This window comes from Thermobia domestica, chromosome 3 (assembly GCF_964235325.1).
Source record: "Thermobia domestica chromosome 3, izTheDome1.hap1.1, whole genome shotgun sequence".
Classification (NCBI taxonomy): Eukaryota; Metazoa; Arthropoda; class Insecta; order Zygentoma; family Lepismatidae; genus Thermobia; species Thermobia domestica.
Window position 1 is genome coordinate 93,112,597 of NC_137456.1, and position 23,272 is coordinate 93,135,868.

The 23,272-nt window shown below is 37.0% G+C and overlaps 1 protein-coding gene across 1 annotated transcript in view; it reads left to right on the forward strand.

Annotated features, from left to right (window-relative positions):
- The first annotated feature begins 1,017 nt into the window (after window positions 1-1,017).
- The window catches only part of LOC145680613 (uncharacterized), a 253,122-nt gene continuing 230,867 nt past the window's right edge, over window positions 1,018-23,272 (forward strand). Inside the window, exon 1 of the mRNA XM_081751295.1 lies at window positions 1,018-1,524. Coding sequence (XP_081607421.1) covers window positions 1,447-1,524 — 78 coding nt within the window. The 5' untranslated portion in view covers window positions 1,018-1,446. The remainder of the gene's footprint in view (window positions 1,525-23,272) is intronic.

Consider the following 23,272-nt stretch of genomic DNA (forward strand, 5'->3'; position numbering starts at 1 on the left):
ACCCCGAGGAAAGCTACGCACACGGTGGTTGTCCACCACAAAGTTCTCTTGACCGGAGCAGGGTTTGAATCCAGGACTCCATGCACCAAAAGTGAACGTTCTAACACTGAGCCACCACGACCCTATTATTATTATTATTATTATTATTATTATTATTATTATTATTATTATTATTATTATTATTATTATTATTATTATTATTATTATTACCACATATATTCTATGTCAATATCGCATGAGTTTGATTGCATGTATCATATACTTACTACCCAGGTGCACCTGTGGCTGTGAATAGTGTCTGCTGCCTAATAAATAAATAAATGTTAATATACCAGGTAGTAGTAGTATTTTTAGCTCAACTTCCATGACTGTGCTTCAAGGCTAAGGAAGGCTAAGGAACATGTTAATGATAATGAACGAAATGGCAGAATGATGTAAGTGGAAGGAAATGGAAGAACTCCGTGAAAACGCACACGTTGTTTGTAAACTACAAGCCTACTTGGTGCGAAGCGTGATCGCTCCAGAGTGACGCCACACACTAGAGATGGTGTTGATAGTATTAGTATTATTTGAGTAATGATATTATTTTTAATAGTTGATAATATGATAAATACATGCGTAGGAACATGTAAAAATAAAGGAATATATGATAAGTGACGTAAAAAGTTTACAGTAAAAACGAATGAAAATTTTCAGGTGAAAAAAGGAAAATTCTGAAAAATCTTATTTTCTCTTGCAAGATTGATAAATCTGTCTGACCATTTCTGAAAGAGAAAATAAAAAGATAACCAAAAGAAAAATGGAAGAGAAAAAGAAAGCAAACAAACAATTCTTCTTCTTCATCATCTTTATTCTTTTTTCTTACACACAATATATACGTAGATACTGTATCCTTCTGCGTGTTTGAAGCCCGTTGTCAGAAGATTTGCATTACACAAATTCCTCTTCCTGGTTGCCTGGGAGACCGACACCAGCTGGACATCGGTGAAAGAGTGGCGCCTATGAGGACTAAAAAGAGCATGCGCCGGACGCTGCCATGGAAACTGTGCGTGGCTCTCAGGCCTTTGGAATAAGTGTTGATATTGAGACATGAACCGAAGACCAGCTCCAGTGAAGTTCAGATCGTGCTGAAGACAAGACGTCGCTGCTCGTTCCTTTTTGACTGTGTTGATCGAAGATTCTTGTTGACTAGTTCAGAAGACACAAACAAAACAGGCATGACTTAAATATCTCCAACTTTTTCTAGTATTTTCCCCCCAGTCACTTACAACAACGAATATAATTTATCATATAATAGTCTGATTGTAGTAAATCGTTCTTGTAACCATTATGCAGACCACGTGATAGAAACTGTGACTGTTATAGATATAATATACATTTTTTAGTGTTGTCAGGGCACATAGACTGTGATCACAACTTGTAAACATATTAACTCTTCATCGTGCTATGAAGCTGAAGCAGGTCTTGGATGTGGGGAAGATAATTCAACAATTACTGGCAGGACGAAAGAAAGTAGATAAACAGGTAAGTAATGAATGTACTTGTTTGTTATTCGTTGGATATAAAATCCAAAATGTCGGAATATTATTTTATTAGTCAGGAAACGCTAAATAAATTAGGAATGAAGATACCATTTTATATCATTTAAGTGCTTTAAAGGTTGTTGAAAGCATTTTTTTAGATATCCAAACGTGTTTCAGCTTTAAGATAATACGTTTAAAGATAACGTATATGAAAAAAAAAAGCGCAGGTGTTTCTGTGTTACAAAAAGACCGTATTTTGAGTTTACTTGTTCTAACATACAGGCTGACAACGTAATGTAAACACAAAAAAGATTTTGTTCGCCTTATTTTTGTAGAACTTTCCTTCAGAGATTTAAAGCATGAAATTCATAAGTAAATGTAGTGAGTGTGACATCCACTTTCGAGAGGATATTATTGCCTTTAAAACTTGTAAACAACATAATACAAATTATCTTGCCAAATTTGATTTTACATTAAATATATCTGGGGCAATGCAAAATTCTTGTTCAATTTGCTACTATAGTATTTAACAGTAAGATGATGGGTCAATAATCCAAACTATTTCTTTGCATAATTTTCATGCGAAAATTAGATAGGAGGTATTGGGTTTTTCAGATTAATTACGAAAAATAATGTTCTAGAGAACGAAACACGAAAATCAACTGGAATATCATTTGTGGTGAAAAAGTCATTTTTAAAGTAATTTATTTGATTATTGTTTCAAGTTAATGACGTGAGAATTTTGAAACTCGTGAAATAAAATATATGAAAACAATAAGATAATTTGTTATATATATACACACACACGTTATATATATATATATATATATATATATATATATATATATATATATATATATATATATATATATATATATATATATATATATATATATAGTATTTATCATTCAACAATCAGTATATTTATTATTATAAACACCATAAAGTAATACTGTATACGTAACGTAACTAATATAGTACGTACACCTTGTCTCAAAAAGGTTGAGCGCATTCTTTATTGGTGTTTTGAGGCAAAAATTTTCTAAGTCCAGCTTCGGGTATCTTCGGGAAAAAGTAAGCCAGGTTCGAACCTCCAAGCCAGCCTTTGCAAAAGGGTAAAAGTTTGCAGATGTGTTTTTCTTCTTTTAAATATAATAAGACTTGTTACCAAGTGTTTAAAAAAGCAACATTGATTGAAATACTAAATGATACAATATTTCGAAACGTTTTTATTAATGTGAGCACATGCTTGTTTGTCATTTAGCTCTCTATACGTAATGGAACATTTAAATACGTTAAAGAATCTTTCCATATGTAAAAGAATGCTCAAAATTAAGAAATAGAACATAATTATCGCCTGAGTACTAAAATAAAAGTCAAAGTAGAACAGAAACTGCGTTTGTAATGGATATGAATGTCATAATTATCATGAGATCCGTTATACATCGCTAGAAGCTTAGTTCTAGAAGTCCTTGTGTTAGCTCATTGGTAAGCTGTCGGATTTCAAATCATATGGTTGAGAGTTCGATTCTTGTCTGGGCCAATACTTTTTTTTAAAATTATATTTTCCGCAATGCATGAAAAATTATATAAAATAATTACATTAAAATATATAAGTTGTTTATATATAACATAATAATTGCAGAACATAGTAAGTATTATGTTTAAAATATAACATCTGAGATAATTTTCACAGTAGTTCGGTATTATATGAGAATGTTAAATACAAGTTAGGAAAATCGTTGAATAGCAATAAATAAGTTATGTAGTGTATTTATTTGCAGCTATTTGTCATACAGATTTAACTTCTCAATATTCTCATTACAGTATGTTATTTATATTCGTGAAATACAGTATATTCCTACGGATATAGAAAGTGTATAAACAGAGTATCCAAAGTCGTATCCTGCTTCAAGACACATAACTTTTCCCGATCCCCTTAACGTCACGGGAAGAAACACAAATTCTCTTTAGAACGGAATGTCGTTACTTAGAGTCTCATTCGAATACGTTGAATATGCTTTTGTGTATTCATCTCTCTCTCTCTCTCTCTCTCTCTCTCTCTTTCGCTTTGTTTATGTGTGTGTGTGTGTTGCGGAATATCCCAAGTTGAATACAACATTTGCAAAGTATATGAGCATCATTGTCATCGAATACCAGAAATTGAAAATCGTGTTTCTTCAGGTTAGGTTTGCGTGTTCATGTTAGTTCACTGGTAGAGTACGGACTTGCCACTGAAGAGGTCTTGAGTTCAAAGCCTACAGCTAATTATCATTCTTTTGCTAGTAGGATTGCATAGAAATGGGATACAAGGAGTGGTTTGCTTCTAGAAATATTTTCAGAGGCGTTTAGGTAGCCCTGAAAAGGGCTTTTTTCGGGAGTTAAGGCGGGGACATTAATATTGTGTCCAAGACCCTTCTGAATTTATTACACGCCCCATTCTTCTGGGCATGAAATCTATTACATGGGTGACAAATCTATCTCCTTCCCCTACCTCCAGCCATGCTTCGGAAACAAAATGCCACAGGTCATCCTGAGTTCTTGGTGGATCTGCCTCAGGCCAACTTTCCCTTAGAGTACGCTTCACTTCTGCCCACATATTTTCCATGAGATTGAGGTCTGCTCCACGAGGCGACCAGTCGATTAAATCAATCTCAGGGTGCCCTGCGAACCATTCATGAACCACACGGGAAGTATGTATTGGCGACTGGTATTGCTGGAACTGAATTACACCATCAGGCTGAAATACTCGTACAGATGGCACCATGATATTACTGATAATGTCTAAGTACTGAGCATTGTCCAGATGTCCTTCAATTCTATGAAGCTGTCCTGCTCCGCGACTGGAAATCCAACCCCAACATAAAATAGATACATGGCCACTGCGATTGCAAGCAGCCACATATCCATGGTCATATCGGATGCCTCTCGGACGATACACAAAACGGCGTCCCTCCTTTGATGTTGTGAATATGGATTCATCTGAGAAAACTACGTTTTCCCAATTGAGACCCACATTCGCCTGTGCAAACGCGAGACGGTAAATTTTGTGGTCGTCTGAGAGTTTTTCCTTCACGGCAGCAACACGGCCACGTAACCCAGCATGACGAAGCCTTCGCAGAGCTGTATGCTTACTACCAGGAAAGAGAGAAGCTTCCCTTAGCTGTCCAGACGATCCTTAGTGGGTCTAACCGGGCTTCGTTTACTAATCCCGCATCTTGGGCTTCGGTTGACACATGCGGACGACCAGGAGATCGTAAATTACCAGTCTGACCTGTAGCACCATATTTCCGAATCCATCGCCTTCCTGTAGAGGCCGGGACACCTACTCGCCTGCTAGCTGCAGTTGCAGAATAACCTTCCAACTCCCATAAAGTAATTACTGCTGTACGTCTATCCATAGTTACCAATGTTCTGAGCTGTGAGAAGGAAGCAATAGGTAAAAGCTAGTACCTGGCGTGTGATTGGTTACTTGCACGACACGCCTATTGTGGGGAACAGCGTTGCCAGATCTAGCATAATGATGCTAGATCTAGCATAATTTGCATGTCTCTAGCATCTAGCATCTTGCTTTTAGCATCCTGCCCAAATCTAGCACAATTTCAGCAAGTTATCAAAAAGCCGTAAAACCTGGAGAAGTTGGTCGTGGGAAGAAAAAGAACGGCAGAAATGTATCCTCTTCCATTGATTCATACACTCGGTAAACCATACAGGCAGTCTTATTTTCCGAAGTAAGTTCGGAACGGCTTTGGGCTTTTTTTTGTGGCTCCACCCAGGGTTTTCTAATCCTTTAACTCCGAGGCATGGGCGGAGCTGTGGGGGCCATTCCCCCCCCAACTTTTTGGCAACTTCACCATCTTTATTTCTGACTTCATGATCATATTTATTCCTGAAATGACAGCTCCGAGACCGACCAAAAATCTGTCCCCCCCCCCAGCAGACGATTCCCAACTCCGCTTATGCTGCGAAGTAATTTTCTTTCAAAATATGTAAACAAAAACTTTGCATTCATTTATACGATATATACGCCATTGAGTCTGACAACGACTGCAGTAATTTAGTTGAGTTAAAATTTTGGTGCGTGAAGTATTGAGTTCTATCCATGCATTCTTGCTCTCTGTGTATTTTAAGTTACGTTATCGTATCTCAACTTCCTTTTTTTAAAACTCCTGAATTAGTAATTATCAGGATCTAGCATAATTTGACCGAATCTAGCATAAGTTCGATCAGGTTTTGGAATAATTCCGAGCTGTGAGTCTGGCAACGCTGGTGGCGAACGACTTGATCAACGACTCGCGAAAGAAATCTGAAAATGGTGCGCCGTAATAATAATATTAAAAACAGTTTTTATAAAGAAATATTAATACATACGAAAAGCTGTTTAAAGAATGAATTGTTATACTGACTTTACACGTATAAAAACATATACCATATACCAAACAGATTGAGCGATATGATGATAGCTGTTTTGAGACGAACACTTTCGAAGTCCAACTTCGGGTATCTTCGGAAAACAGTAAACTAAAGCTGCTGGTTCGAACCTCCAAAGCCAACCTTAGTAATCGGGAAAAGATGTACAGATATGTTTTTCCTTCTGTTAAATATAATAAGACATGTTGAAATGGTATTAAGTGTAGAAAAAAGTAACATTGATTGAAATACTTAATGATACAATATTTCGAGACTATGTATTCACACTCTCGTTTCGTCATTGTGATTTCCATACGGAAAAGAGCATTTACGTATGAGCTCAGTTATATTTCAGAAGCAGATTCCGAAAAGCGGTCATGTTAGCTCAGTGGTACACCACCGAGTGTTTAAATCGTGAGTTCGATACCCGTTCAGGTGAGATTCTTTTATGATATTCTACTTTCCTCAATGCATGAAAATTATGTAAAATAGTTACATTACAATTCATCAGTTGTTTATATATTTTCATACCATCAGTTGTATATATGAGTTGAATATATATATTCATATCATTTCACGACATAAGTAATTCTTATCTTTAAAATATAACATCTGAGGTATTCACAGAACGTCGGTGTGTTATGTGTGAATATTGAATACAAATCTAAAAAATCGTGTAATAGCAATAAATAAGTTATGTAATGTATTTATTTGCAGCTACTTTCATCGCAGATAACTTCTCAATATTCGCATTACAGCATTTAGGTCGAGCATATCGAAAATCGGATCGTGGTTCAAGGCAAAAAAACTAGCTAGCCCCAAACTGTCACGTAAGAAATTCACGAATCGCAAAAGTAAAGTGAAGAGATTGTGAGCGGTAATTCCTTAATCGCTCTCTCTCAACTCTCTCTTATCTGCATTTATACATATAAAAGTGTATGTATGTATGTTCCATCATAACTCATGTGTGCCTAGAGCAGGGTTTCTCAACCTGGGAGTCGCGGCTCCTAGGGGATCGCGAAGATAGGCGGAAGAGATAAATATAGTTAGAATCTAATACCAGAAATTATTTTTAAATATTATTTTTAATTTTGTTCTGATAGGCATACTTTTATTTTTTATACACACTGTAAAGAACAATAAAAAAATAAGCCTACTGAACATTTTCAAAGGGTGTAGAATTCGTGTTACTATTCGGTTCAAAGTCTCTTGTCGTCGCGAATTCTGTCGAGAAATTTGAAGCTTAAAATATACAAAACGATAATCATGCCTGCTGTTCTGTATGGTTGCGAAACATGGTCACTTACTCTGAGGGAAGAACATAGACTGAAAGTATTTGAGAACAAGATCCTTAGACGAATATTCGGACCCAAGAGGAACGGGAATGGGGAATGGCGGAAACTTCATAACGAGGAACTACATAATTTATACGGTTACCCAACATTGTTAGGGTCGTCAAGTCTAGGAGGCTTAGGTGGGCAGGTCATGTAGCTAGAATGGAAGAAAGTAGAAACGCTTTCAAAGTCTTGACAGGAAGACCAAACGGAAAACGACCATTAGAAAGACCTAGGCGCAGATGGAAGTAGAATATTAAGATGGATCTCGCTGAGATAAGAATACAAATTAGAAACTGGATCCAATTGGCTAAGGATAGAAGTCAGTGTAGAGCTTTTGTGAACGCGGCATTGAACCTCCGGGTTCCATAGGCCATAGAGTTAGTTAGTTAGTAGAGTTGTTTAAAAATGAATTTAAATCAAAGAGGTATGATATAAAACTAATGAGAACTGTATATAGAAATACTAGAAAAATACACATGAAACAAAACCTGCACATTGAAATACAATTAAAATTAAAACCTAATGAGATACCTAAGCATGGTGTAATTTCACTAGTGCAGCAATGCCCGGTTCAATCTTCATGACGAACATTATCAAGCCATTTTCAACTGATAAGCGATTTCTTATCTTTGTTTTAATGTTTACCATAAAAAAAAAACACTTTCGCACAAGTACGATATAGCAAATGGAATTATTACTTTTAAAGCAGCAATCACCAGACCAGGATATTCCTCATCAGGCAGAACTTGTCCAAGTCTTCGTTACAGAAAACCAGTTGCAAAGACTTGTCGCATGACCATTCTATTATTTGGTCAAGAAGTTGTGGGCTTAGATCGGATAGGTTAATGGCCTCTTCAATGAAGGAGTTTAACATCCATCTTGAACCAGCACCTTCGTCGTTGGGAATATAGATATTACAGTTACTGTATCCACTGTCAGTGCCGGACGCCTAAAAAAGGGGCCACACATTTCGGAGGAAGTGTGTTACTCATGTTAGGAAAGTGCATGTGCACATGTGTAAAATAGAAGGAAGACGTAATAAAATGTGCTCAAAATTAAGGAAAGGTAGGGTTTATTTTGAAAATGTTATTGAGCTTCGTGCCAACCATGGTGGCGCTTCGTAGCTAGTCTGTCGACGTCACTCATATATACGGTGACATCGTACTATACTCTCGCCCCGGGCAATGATTTTCCATGGCACTGTTCACTATAAACAAAAAAATGGATTCTACTATTATAGAAATAGGTATGTTAAAAATCCCACACAAGCTTATTATAAAACAAATTATAAAAGGGTCGCTGGCAAGAGCGTGTGATAAAAGTGGATCGTGATAGGAATTAGATTGAGAACCACTGGCCTAGAGTAATTTTAACCACATTTCTTATAGTTTCAAAAAGAGTGCTGTCGGGTTACCTATGGTGAATGGGAGGGGGATACATATAAAAGATTGCTAGAAAATGATCGATATTAGATTCATAGTTTTCGGGGTCGCTTAGATAAATAGTGAGACTTTCAATTTCGCTTAACTCCGATTAAGCTCTCATTAGTAGGGATGGGCACGAACGACTTCTCTTTGAAACTCGACTCGACTCGAAACAGACATCTTTGAGGTCTACTCTTGGACTCGGTGCGAAAAATATCTTCCAACTCGACTCGGATTAGAGTCAAGTCGAACCAAAACGAGCCAAATCCTGTGTGTAGTCCTACCTAGACAATACATAGACAATAATTATTCTATCATCAATTATACTACTGTTACTACAAATAATAATAATAATAATAATAATAATAATAATAATAATAATAATAATAATAATAATAATAATAATAATAATAATAATAATAATAATAATTATTATTATTATTATTATTATTATTATTATTATTATTATTATTATTATTATTATTATTATGACAACACCGTGTACAAACATGAACGATAGATGGTTAATAAAGGAATACTAAAAGCTAGTTGACTGCCGACGTCGGTAGTCATGAAGTCTACAAGGCAAGGACATCGTTCATTACCCTAAGCTGTAAGCGTCGGTGGAGTACAGATCGTCAACTATTAACCTCTCGCCAGAAATTGGTGGCCCCGCAGCGACGATCCGTGATGGCCCAAGTTCAATTTTGAAAACTTTACTACCAGCGGCAGAGACGCGATGAAACGCCAACGAACCACAAAAATTACTCTCCCAAAATATGTTAAAATGCCTATATGTGTGATTTGTTTATATTTAGGTGAATCAAAAAAACACAAAACAAATACGCCGGGGTGGACGCGAACTATCAATATTACGATTACTAGGCACGTGTTCTTCTGACTTCCCCACGGAAACGATCATAAAAAGCTTGGTTGTTGAAGGATAAATCATTGACGTCTTAATTTAGCCAATCAGACAAACCCCTACATCTCGAGTTCTAGGAGGTGATACCGTGAACCGTTTCAGATTTATTGCTTTCTGGTGGAGTACTATCCATGCGCAAAATTTGAGCATAATAGCCGACATGCATCTTCGGTGCCTCTTATCTTTAGTACAATTTTAACCAGAGATGGTGTGGGTCAATGAAAATTTGATCCACGACCCACCATGACCCACTATCACCCACCACCCAAATGACCCATTGGCCCACTCTGACCCATCAACCATCGTGATCCACTCTGACCCACCACCAACTATGAACCACTCTGAACCATTGCGACCAACTCCGACCCACCAAAACCCATCGACATCAACTCTGACCGATGACCCACGTCCTCCTCTCCATTGACTAAAGAGATTACACTTGTAATAAAACAAGACTGTGAAATTATCACTTATCGGAGTTTGAATTTCTACCGTCATTGGCTCAAGCACCTCTTTGTTACAATACTGGTGGGTCTGACCTTTACGATATATAATGGCAAAGTGTTTCTCATTTTCCGAATTAAAATGAATTTAAATTTATCATATGTAATTATTTCTTTGTTGCCTTACAGACACATTCAGTAGAAAATAGGGTGAAATTTAAAAGTTTCGAATCAAGGAAAAGTAGACCAACGTAAAAAAAAAAAAAAAAAAAAAAAAAAAAAAAAAAATTTGAAAATGCCCATGTAATTACGTTTAGAATACATATTTTATGGCCATTTTCTCTAACTTTATGGCTTGATTGCCTTATGCTCGGAACGCTCCATATATTAAACACCAGCTTCACGATCCACTTTTATCACACGCTCTTGCCAGCGACCCTTTTATAATTTGTTTTATAATAAGCTTGTGTGGGATTTTTAACATACCTATTTCTATAATAGTAGAATCCATTTTTTTGTTTATAGTGAACAGTGCCATGGAAAATCATTGCCCGGGGCGAGAGTATAGTACGATGTCACCGTATATATGAGTGACGTCGACAGACTAGCTACGAAGCGCCACCATGGTTGGCACGAAGCTCAATAACATTTTCAATATAAACCCTACCTTTCCTTAATTTTGAGCACATTTTATTACGTTTTCCTTCTATTTTACACATGTGCACATGCACTTTCCTATCATTTTTTTATGATACATATCCTTATTTCATATGTTACAGATGATTCAAAAATATTTTTTCAAGCAGTTAGCTCCTCTAGAATCTCACAGGCTGCATCCCAAAATCCAACTCCTACTATCCTATGACAATCCAAAAGTGACTGAACTTTTTTTATTAGGAACAAATGACAAAAGAGAAATGGAGATCTTGAAAGTAAAATGAAGAAAAGCTCGGTGCCGCCAATAACTACATATTTCTCCGCCCCTTCATTCCGAACTTAAAAATAAAACTTAATTCGAATATGGTTAATTAGTGAATTTATTACAGTTAAATTCCACTCACTACATGCTATAGCTACAACTATGTAACAAAAAATAACAACTGTGAAACATGTTCTGAATTACTATTACATTTCTTACGCAATTATTAAACATATTAGAATAGTAAAAGAGGATTGTTCGTGAAATAGTATATTTGCTCATGATTTTTAACTTTTTCATACGGAAAAAATTAAAACATTATTCAAGTTTTAAAATTTGCACTCTGCAAATATGTTGCCCTCTAGGCAATGGGACTAATGTGGACTAATGGGAAATGCTACACTGTTAGCGGCGCTGAAAACTTACGATTCGATTCTAATATCGGTTGATTTCGATATCTTTATGTCGCTACGTAACCACCCTGGGTGCTAATGGGAGCTTAATTGGACTTGAATTGAAAGTAGAGCTATTCACCTAAGCGACCACGAAACTATGGATTCGATACTAATATCGACCCGTTTCTAGCATTTTTGATATGTATCCCGACAGTACTCTTTTTCCAGACTGTAAGAAATATAGTTAAAATTGCTCTAGATATATTAGAATTATGTTGAAACACACACATAAATCCACTTTTATATTTTGTATAAATAGAGAGTGAGCGAGCGAGCGAGCGAGAGAGGGCGACTCAAGGCATCACCACTTCCACATTGCAAAAGCATATATCAGGAATTGAATTGAAAATCTATGTAAAGACTTTCTGCTGTGGCATGCTTCATAAGGACAATTCCAGTCTGCTCACGTGACCTTTGGGGTTCATGAATTTTTTTGCGAGCGTTCCGACTTTGGATTCTCTGTTTATACCTTCTGTTTATGCATCGAATAACTTTTCAAGAACATAAATGACATTCTGTATTATGAATGTTGAGAATTACTCTCTATATGACAAATAGCTGCAAATAAATACACTACATGATTTATTTATTGCTATTGAACGAGTTTCTTAACTTGTATTTACATCCTCATATATAATACCGACCTACTGTGAAAATTATCTCAGATGTTATATTTTAAACATAATAAATACTATGTTCTGCAATTATTGTGTTATATATAAACAACTTATGTATTTTAATGTAATTATTTTATATAATTTTTCATGCATTGCGGAAAATGTAATTTTAAAAAAAGTATTGGCCCAGACGAGAATCGAACTTTCAACCATATGATTTGAAATCCGACAGCTTACCAATGAGCTAACACAAGGACTTCTAGAACTAAGCTTCTAGCAACGTATAACAGATCTCAAGATGATTATGACATTCATATCCATTACAAACGCAGTTTCTGTTCTACTTTGACTTTTATTTTAGTACTCAGGCGATAATTATGTTCTATTTCTTAATTTTGAGCATTCTTTTACATATGGAAAGATTCTTTAACGTATTTAAATGTTCCATTACGTATAGAGAGCTAAATGACAAACAAGCATGTGCTCACATTAATAAAAACGTTTCGAAATATTGTATCATTTAGTATTTCAATCAATGTTGCTTTTTTAAACACTTGGCAACAAGTCTTATTATATTTAAAAGAAGAAAAACACATCTGCAAACTTTTACCCTTTTGCAAAGGCTGGCTTGGAGGTTCGAACCTGGCTTACTTTTTCCCGAAGATACCCGAAGCTGGACTTAGAAAATTTTTGCCTCAAAACACCAATAAAGAATGCGCTCAACCTTTTTGAGACAAGGTGTACATCTCTGTTAGGATAATGTGTGTCACTGATACAAGTACACATACGTGTTACCATTTAGCGCAGACAAATAACAATAGATACAGTCTAGTAGTTAACAATGTATGTTTTTCTTTACATTTCAAGCGTATAAATAAATTCCAACAGAATAGAAACTTATGAGTTACTATTGGCAACAAATGACGTACATTTTAGTGCCGTAAAAAATTACGTTTTATCTCGATTTTCTCAAAACTAACAGACAAAAAGTCATCCTGAAGCATGATATTTTTGTTGAGCTAGATATCAGCTAAATCTCACCTTTGGATAATTTCGTAGTTAATCAAATAATTAAATAAAGTTTAGGAGTTAACCATAATTTTGGGCTATATCTCATTAACATCATTGTATATTGCTGTCTCGGTAGTGTCAATCAAAATGAAGAGTTTAGTTAATGTACAGGGTGACAATTAATGAACTATATGATAAAACGGAAATTCGTGACAAACTACGTAGTATACGTACAAACTGTATTGCACATGTCACGGCACTACAGACATTCGGATTTAGGTTATGACATGTTCGATAAGTCTGGCGATGATGCGCAGACGACAAAATTCTGCATGACCCGCTGAAGTGTCGGAACATCGATGCTGTCGATGACCTCCTGAATGGCAGTTTTCAGTTCGGCAATGGTTTTGGGGTTATTGCTGTACACCTTGTCCTTAACATAGCCCCACAAAAATGAGTCACATGGGTTCAGATCCGGGGAATATGGCGGCCAAGCGAGTCCCCTTCCAGTGGCCTCTGGGTACCCGAGCCAGAATGCGATCCCCAAAATACTCCTCCAGGACGTAACTCATATGATCCGATGTGGTCGAGCTCCGTCTTGCATGAACCACATATTGTCGAAATCTGGGTTACTTTGGATAATGATTTCGAAATAATTTTCCAAAACTGTCACGTATCGTGCAGTGGTCACCGTACCGTCAAGGAATATCGCACCGATTATTCCATGGCTGGACATTACACACCACATCGTCACCCATTGAGAGTGAGGAGACATCTACATTGCGAAATGCGGATTCTCAGTCCACCAAATGCGTCAATTTTCCTTATTGACGAACCCATCAAAATGAAATTTGGCTTCGTCGCATGTGCATACGAATTCCCAACACGCCCTATGGTCAGCCACGCTGTTTGGGCGTCATCAAGTGAACCGTTCAGAAATTATGATGGTTTTATTTTATATAGTTCATTAAATGTCACCCTGTATATTCAAGTATCAGTTAAGTGGATTGAGTGAATCAATTTTAAGGTCTCAAAACTACAAAAGGGGATTTACACTTACCCACATCATTTGACTTAGCTCAACAGAATTTATCAATTGATGTATGAATCATGATTGGATATTTTTTCTTTTGTTATGCGCCAATAATAATGTAGAATCATGGTTTCATGTTGGATTATAGCGTTTTACTACTTTCATGGATGTTCACACTTCTGTACGCTCATTTCTGAAATCTCAATTAAATTAAATGAATTATTAAAATTAACCAAATAATTCTATGGACTACAGGACATAAATTTGATCTTATTCTGATTTTTTAACAACTGGTTATATATATATATATATATATATATATATATATATATATATATATATATATATATATATATATATATATATATTGAGAGGAGATTTTTTAAATTATTTTTTCATTATTTCGCACCGTTTGCAAAATTTGAGGCTACTTCCGGTTGGAGTTTCTAATTCATGTATGACCTGTGTTTTCTTTCTTCTTGCATGCAGTATGTAGTAAGCAAATACATTACACACACAATTAATTATAATGTCAGTGATATATGGTGTTCATTGCACATAATACTCCAAACAATAAATATTCATCTTAGACTAGAGAAATGGTTATCCTTCATTTTTCTTATCATTTGGGCATGAAACGAACACCTGAGAAACATGCAATTCCTGTTTACAACTATGAGGTGTTGGGATGTATAGCTTGTAGGATATGATGATTTACTTTTTAAAATTTCAACACTTTCAGTATAAACCCAAAACGTAATAAAGAAATAACGGCTATGTTCTTTAAATATTCAATTATAACTGGACAATCTACACAACATTTTTGAATCGACCAGTGAAAACGGCACGTTTGTAGCACTTATGGTTTTCGAGATCTTACTGTCGAAAAGATTGGAGATAACATTATAAACCTATCATTTTAATATACAGGGTGTTTCAAAACAACACCGATAACGTTTGGGATGTGATTCCTGACATCAAGATAAGATGAAAAGTATAGACCAACCTTGATACACAAATGCTTCCTTTCAGAGTTATAAGCTGCCGAAAACATGAAAAAATGAACTTTAAAGGTCCATAGTTCCAATACTATGGGATGTACCGTAGTCGGGTTAAGATTTTATTTAGGAACTAGTATGTGTCCTATCTAAATATCCATGTTTCAGAATCATGCGGTAGTTCCGCAACAATTTTTATAGAGATGTACTTCAAATTATATGCCCGTAGCCAAACCGCCTCTATAAAAATTGTTGTGTAAGTAATATTTTCAAATATGTATTTCTGGATAGCGCACATATTAGTTTCTAAGTGAAGTCTTGACCCGACTACGGTAGGTCCCATAGTTTTGGAGCTATAGACCTTTTAAATTCATTTTTTCATGTTTTCGGCAGCCTATAACTCCGAAAGGAAGCACTTGTGCACCCAGGTTGGTCTATACCTTTCTTCTTATCTTGGTGTAACGAATCACCTCCCAAACGTTGTCGTTGTTGTTTTGAAACACCCTGTATATATATATATATATATGTATAACAGAGAGAGAGAGTAGATGGATAGATAGATAAATAGATATAACTTTCTTAGGAAACAAAGCGTACATGGTAGACAAAAGAAATTTTTACTGGATATCACAAGTGACAAGTAGAGATGTAGAATGTATCCTAATACAAGGTCGTGTGACGAAATTAAGTAGCACTGTGAATATCTTGAAAACGAATTATGGTTGTCAAAAAGTGTTGGAAATAACTTAATCCAGCAATGGATCGACAATTGTTGATAATGGTACGTATGCGTTTCAAATATAAATAACCCTGACCACTACACTTGTGAAATCCCTTCTTCTCATTCTCATTCTTGGTATTTGAGCACTTGAGATTAAGAAATAAACGCTTATACCTTGTCTGAGAAATGTGTTTAACTCTGTAGCTGTGAGAGTTTCTAAAAACAAAGATAGTTAAACTAAATTTACTAATCCTGGGTATAACTGGGTAAGATTTACTGTTATGTCTGGGTATAACAAACAGTTCTGTGAACTCGAAATATTTGAACAACTAGTTCTAATGAACCGGTGCAAACTGGCTGAAAAGCATCACTGAATTTATTGCTGCATTCACAAAAGCTCCCCATTCACTTCTATCCTTTGTTAAACTGGATCCTGTCGTCTCTACTTTGTATTCCTATTTCTACGAGATTCATCTTAATATTGTAATCCCATCTACGCCTAGGTCTTCCTAATGGTCCTTTCCCGAATGGGTTTCCATTTATTAAGAGAAAAGACTTCGATATATAATAGCACAATAGCACAAATATATCGAGTAGATGTGGACTAATCGTTAGTGTTCTTGCTTCATAATCGTGATGTTCCGCGTTAGAATTCGATGGGTGGAGATTTTAACTGAGCTTTTCCTAAAGGCATGAGTAGCATTAGACCAATTCTGGGATGGTAACTTCAAACGTATGGGTAAAGGAGATATCAAAACAGAAAAATCATACGTGAAGACGAAGAGCTTAGCGGAAGCTTGTGGAGCGTGGAGACTTCTCAGTTGTGGCAAGTAACCTGCCAATAATGGCAGAATTCCTATGATGATGATGATAACATAATTCAGTAATGTCAAGCACATACTTGAACAAATAATTATTTCGAAATTCGTGTAGGTAAACTAAGTTCCTACAAAGGGATTGAAATATGCCATAGTAAACACAGTCAACATACATTTTTGTTATTTCGAACAACAGTATGGTAAAAGAAATCTTGTAATCATGTATCGGATTCCATATTAATTTAACTTATTTGACTGTGTTTATTCCGTTAGTTCATTGTATGTTCATTGTCATTTCTTTTAAGTTTGTTTTATTTATACGTAAGTTTTAGTTTATTGTCATATTCTTATTTTTGTTCTGTCAACTTTATAACTTTATGATGCAGTGTAATAAAAGGTACTTTTTCTGTCATGACAAATAAACAAATAAAAATAAAAATAAACAAATAAAAATAAATTAAATAAATAATAGAGGATGGAAGTACGATAATCTTTTTATATTATTAACTGTACATATAATGTTTAGCAAAATAATTTCGTTTGCGCAGAAAAGCACAGAAAGGTTCTTGAATTTCAAAATAATTAATTCTGTCGCCTGTTTTTATTATATGATGAAAAATAGAAACTTAAGGAGTCACGCTATTTTTTTGATCAATATTTAATATATATTTAGTGGGTTTCGTGTTCGTGATCTGGATTTAAAAGTATGCCTGAAGACAGCTCAGGTCGATAATTTCTGGGTGAAGTTTATACTTAAAGTTTATGCTGTGCGAGAAATAAAATGTGATTTAGCTGCTAATATTACTGACCTTAAAATTAAGGAAGAAAAAAACAATTAATCAGAAATTTGTTTAAAGTGGAGATAATCTGTCCAACGTTCTTCTTCTTCCTCTTCCTCTTTTCTTCTTCTTGTTCTTGTTCTTGTTATTTTTATTGTTAAATGAATAATTTTCCTAAATTCATGTTTTGAAATATGGTTTAACTTTATGGTGGTTGATCCATAATACTTACTGAATTGCAGACAAAAACATGGATACTCATAATGTAATACCCTTTCTAAGGTAATTTTAGAAAAGATGATACAGTCTTATGACCTCTAGCATCTGTATATCTGAATAGTGAAAGTTATGTGTTTACGTAAACTGTTACCTGATATTAAGTTTACGTTCTTCTCAATAGTATCCAATCAATATTGAAGTTTCATCTACAGCAAAGGAGATAACGTGTTTTGGTGCATTTTTATATTAAAAACACGTTTTTTTTACTTTTGCTAGTGTATATGCAATTAATTCATTCTACAAACAATACAAGCTAATTTCTAGAAGTTTCCAGACTACGAGTTTAGGAAAAAAGTTTGTTTGGTTCTTCAGATCAAATATTCAAGCCCTTAATTAAAAACTTAAATTAGAAGATAACCAAAATATGAAAATTAACAATCTGAGACACAAAAAAATAAAATATACTAAGCTGATGCACAGAATACAAATGAGAATACTAAGTAAGATACTGAATAAAACAATGAAGAATAAGAGAAATATCGTATACATTGATTAATATATATACTATAGTTGTTGTACGATATTTTAATTGGTGATTACAGACAAACAAAATAGAAAATTAGTGTTTCTTGATTTCGGGACCAAAGATGATATAAAATAGAGGACCTGCATATACAACAAAATCTTGAACCCAATATTGCCACCCCCAATCTACCCGCTCCGCCCAATAAGATTACAATGTTCTGAGCACATTCATGACGAAAACGAGAGTAGCCAATCAAACTTGGTTGTTTTGCCGATGCTCTGTTGGTTTCTGACTTCATCGAGTTAATAGAATCAAGATACATATGGGCAGATCCTCTATTTTATAACATCCTCGTTCGTGACATTGTCTTTCTTGTGCGTTCGGTGATCATCATTTCTTCTTACAAAAAAAAAAAAAAAAAAAACTCATTCTATATAATGTCCGTCACTCCTGCCATCTTCAATCCATGTGATTCTTTTCTTTTTTTGCCGCTGATTACTATCATACATTTTTGTATGTAGTCAGGACCTGCGGTGGTTCAGTGATAGAGCGTTTATCTCTTGAAAGTGGGGTACCTGGTCATCCCAAGTGGCTTGGTGGTGGATAAACACCATGTGCGTCAATGTTCGCCTTTTCTTCCGTTTCCTCCTACTTTCTTCATTCCATCATTTCATTCATTATCATCGTTAACGTCTTCCTTAGCCTAGGTACATTATCATAGGAGGGGGCCGCGGTGGCTCAGTGGTGGGATTCGCTGACTGGCTGTCGCCGGGAGTAGACGTTGACAGTTAAGCTCCGGGAATAGTGATTGTATTTGCGAGCTTTGCCTTTCTTTCGACATTACTATAACTGAACAGGGTTTGCAAGTTTTGGTAGTGTTTTGTGGCTCCAGTGTTAGTGGTACCATGCAGGAACTTCGTAAGAATTGTGTAAAATTTGGTTTTGACAAAACCACACGCACGATACGCCCTAGCCCGGCTGAATTACATGCCTGGTTATGTGTACATTTTCCCAACATATTTGAGGATATCCAAGCTTTGCAGCTCCATAACGAAGAATATTGCATGTTTGTTCAATTCAAAAATAGTGATAGTTACGAAAAGTTTATGTTTAAGGCTCCAGACAAATTATCTTTTACCCATTTTGATCAATCTGTCAGCGATGTGTACATTATGGACGCACAAGTTAATCTCACGAGAGTTAAAATTATGGACTTGCCATTCGATTTTCCTAATGAACAAGTGTCTCAGGTATTATGTAATTATGGTGAAATTAAGAGTGTGGAGTATGAGCTCTGGAAAACTGTGTTTCCTACACGCCTTTACAATGGTAACAGGATTTTTTCGATGACGTTAAAAAAGCATATCCCTACTCGATTACATTTTGACACTATTAAAGGCAATGTCTCCTATCCAGGACAGTTACAAACTTGCCACGCTTGTGGATCACTCGATCACCTGATTTCCACGTGTAAACAGCGGCGACGTCCTGCCCGGTCCACGCGGCTGGAAGGGGACACCCCTGTAATGACAGATCTACGTCATGTTACAAAAACTACACGTCATGTACCCGAACGACCTGTGCCCTTGACATCCTCTGTTAGTGCTACAAAGTCCGACGCTACGTTCCAACAAGTGTCAACACTGCTGTCTACTTCAGAAACTGATTTCCCCCAATTGCCATCAAATGACTCATCCGCTATCATAGTACCAGCTAAGCAACCTTCAGTTCCCACTGATTTGGATGATGGGGTACCAGGCCCCCCCGAGGCCCCCCCAGGCACACCACCCTCATCTCTCGCTTCATATGCGACAGTAGTACTTCATGATCCAGCGACAGGTCTTCCTTCTGCTAAGCATGGCACGACCCAGGATATAGTTCTTCGTCCAGCTGTGCCTTTGCCCGCTGACGTGTTTAATGATGATACAACCTGTTTTTCGCCAAAATTATCAGTAAAACACGTGAAAAAACGTAAACCGAATATACGAGAAAGTGTGAGTGACCTCCAAACGCCTGACCTTGTGGAATAGCAACTGTGGTAAGACTTTACTGGTTTCCTTGTTTCGTCTCGTTATCACGAGTTGTATGCTGTTCTGGTGTTTTGCTTCTTGCTTGTGTTACTTGCGTTATGTGGGAAAGCTTTGTCAATTTGGACTTTTCCTGCTTGTACATAGCAAAGATATTAATCTATTTTCGAGAAGTTCTTGTTTTTGTGTTTACAATCCAGTGTTTTTTTGCGTTTGTATATGTGTGTGGTCAACACTATGTATGGTGTTTCGCAGAGTTACTCAGTGTGTGTGCGGTTCTGCGGACGAGGTACACTTATAGGTATGTGTCCTGGAGATTTTTACGGCCTTGTAAAGTACACATTTATCTTGTGGGTACGCTTTTTGTGTTTTACCTAATGAACGCTGGGGTCAACTCCCGTTCGTATTTAACTTTAAACATTAATTCTATAAGCAGCATATCGAATAAACAGCTATTAGCGCACTTCATAGCGCTTCACGATGCTGATATTTATTGTTTGCAGGAGGTCAAGAATCCCGACCTATCCTTTGCGTCTAATTATACTGCTATTGTGAATATTGCGCCCCCATCATTGGGCACTGCTTTACTTGTGAAACGAGGCCTGCACGCTACTCATATCCAACTATCCCCGTCAGGGCGGGCCATTCGATGTGTTATTGATGGTATATGTATTTTGGCTGTCTACGGCCCCTCAGGGACAAATCAGCGTATGGCCCGCGAACGTTTTTATCACGAAGAAGTTGTTGACCTGCTACCTATTACACGATATCCAATTTTGTTTCTTGGAGACATGAATTGTCACATGTATCCTCAAGATACGAGCGGTGAATATCACCCATCTCCAGCTTTTCATCGTTTTATTACACATTTGGGCTTAAAAGACATTTGGCTTCATTTTCATAAGAATCATACTTTTACTTTCAAATCAGCCCAAGTGGGCTCACGCTTGGACCGCTGCTATCTCCCGGCAAGCCTCCTAAGCAGAGTATTTGATATACAGCAATATGCGGCTTGCTTTACAGACCATACAGGTATTAAGCTGGTCTTACGCTTTCCGACGCAACTTCCCAAATTGTACGGTCGTGGTTATTGGAAATTAAACAATCAACTGTTAACCATCGACCACGTCCGGTGTTTATTTCATGCTAGTTGGACACGATGGCTACGAGCTCGCACGATCTATCCTAATATTAACATGTGGTGGTGTCGCTACATTAAACCCCAAATTCGAACTTTCTTTCAAGGCATGGGGAAATTACATCTCCAAAACTATCGCGAGATGCACGAATTCTTATACAGTGTCCTATGCGAACTGTGGAACCAACCAAGTAGCGTTTCCAATATGGCGGCGATCATGCGTGTTAAGCACCAATTGAAACAGCTGCAACATACTCAATCGCTAAGCGTTCACATTGACGACGGGACGGCAGATAGACTTGTTTCTGAACCTTCGTCTTTGTATCATTATGTTAAACGCCTAAATCGCCAACAACATCAGTTTATCTCTCATGTGTCCACTTCGGATGGGCAACAGCTCACTATCAAAGACGCCTTGTACGAGCATTTTCAGGAATATTACGCGTCATTGTACGCATTACCCGACGTTAACACAGTAGCTCCCCCTTTCCTTACCAAGATCCCATCTTGCCTATCCGAACAAGACTGCACTTCCTTACTTGCGCCCATCACTCTTTCCGAAATCGAGACAACCCTCTCCCAAGTTAAACGGAGTACATCTCCGGGCAAAAACGGGATCGGGTACCGCTTTTACTCCAGTTTTTTCCCACTAGTCGGTCCAATACTCTGTGAATTATTTAATTTTCTGTTGCAAGGTGGACCGGTCTATCAACATGCAGGCGTTATCATTCTACTACCTAAAGGCGGCAATCCGACAAGCGTGGCGGACTATCGCCCGATCACACTTCTAAACACAGATTACAAACTTTTTACTAAGCTTTTAGCCAATCGTATTAAGCAAGTTATCCTTCCGTACATCTGCCCCGCTAAAAACGGCTTTACACCCCACCCACAATATTCATACCGCACTTGCGACCATTCGCGACTTCCTTGCTTATGCCCAATTTCAATCTCTTCCCGTAGGAGTTCTTGCATGCGATTTTCGAAAAGCCTTTGACACCCTAAACCACTCTTATTTGTTTGAAGTCTTACAACAGTATCGCTTCCCTCCTCAGATACTTACCGTTCTGCACCAGCTTTATCACAATGCTACTTCCCAGTTACAACTTAATGGCCATCTTCTTCCCCCTTTTGGGATTCATAAAGGTGTCAGGCAAGGTTGCGCGCTCTCGGGAATATTGTTCTGCCTTGCACTAGATCCTCTCCTTCATCATTTCCAGCACCCCTGTACATCGGCTCTTCACAGCTTGAAGCAATTGACAGCCATTTCGTATATGGATGATCTAACGTTCCTCTGTGCTACCACTGCTCAACTTGTCTCAGCGTTACGAAAAGTCGAAGACTTTTCCCTAGCGAGCGGTTTGCAACTTAACCTACACAAAACAACTCTTCTGACGGTCAATAACTTTCAGACCTTGCTTCCCAGGGACGTCTTAACCTCTCTGACCTGCACGACAGAATCCCTCATTTTAGGCGTCCGATTTCAAGCCGTATGCCGCTCGTCTTACGACCATATTTGGCAGCCATTACTTCAGGTGCTGCGTATGAATTTATCATTGTGCCGCTCACGAACTTTCACTCTAGCTCAACGCATTCACTATCTGAATATTTACATTAGTTCTAAACTCTGGTTCCTAGCGCGTCTTTTTCCACTGCCCGATAAATATGCGCGCCAAATTGAGTCATTATATAGTTGGTTCATATGGAAAGGCTACATGTTCCGCGTGCAACGACGCGTTTTATATCTTCCGACTGCGCGCGGCGGTTTAAATCTCATTAGTGTGCGTCACAAATGTCGAGCTCTTTACATGCTCACCACCCTACATCATTTGGAACATGCCTCCTCTCACACTGCGCAATGGTTCCAATGCTGGGTAGATCGCCTTTGGCCAGGGAACAATCCTGCCCATGTTCGTTTTCCTGAATCGTGTCCAACATACATCTTACAG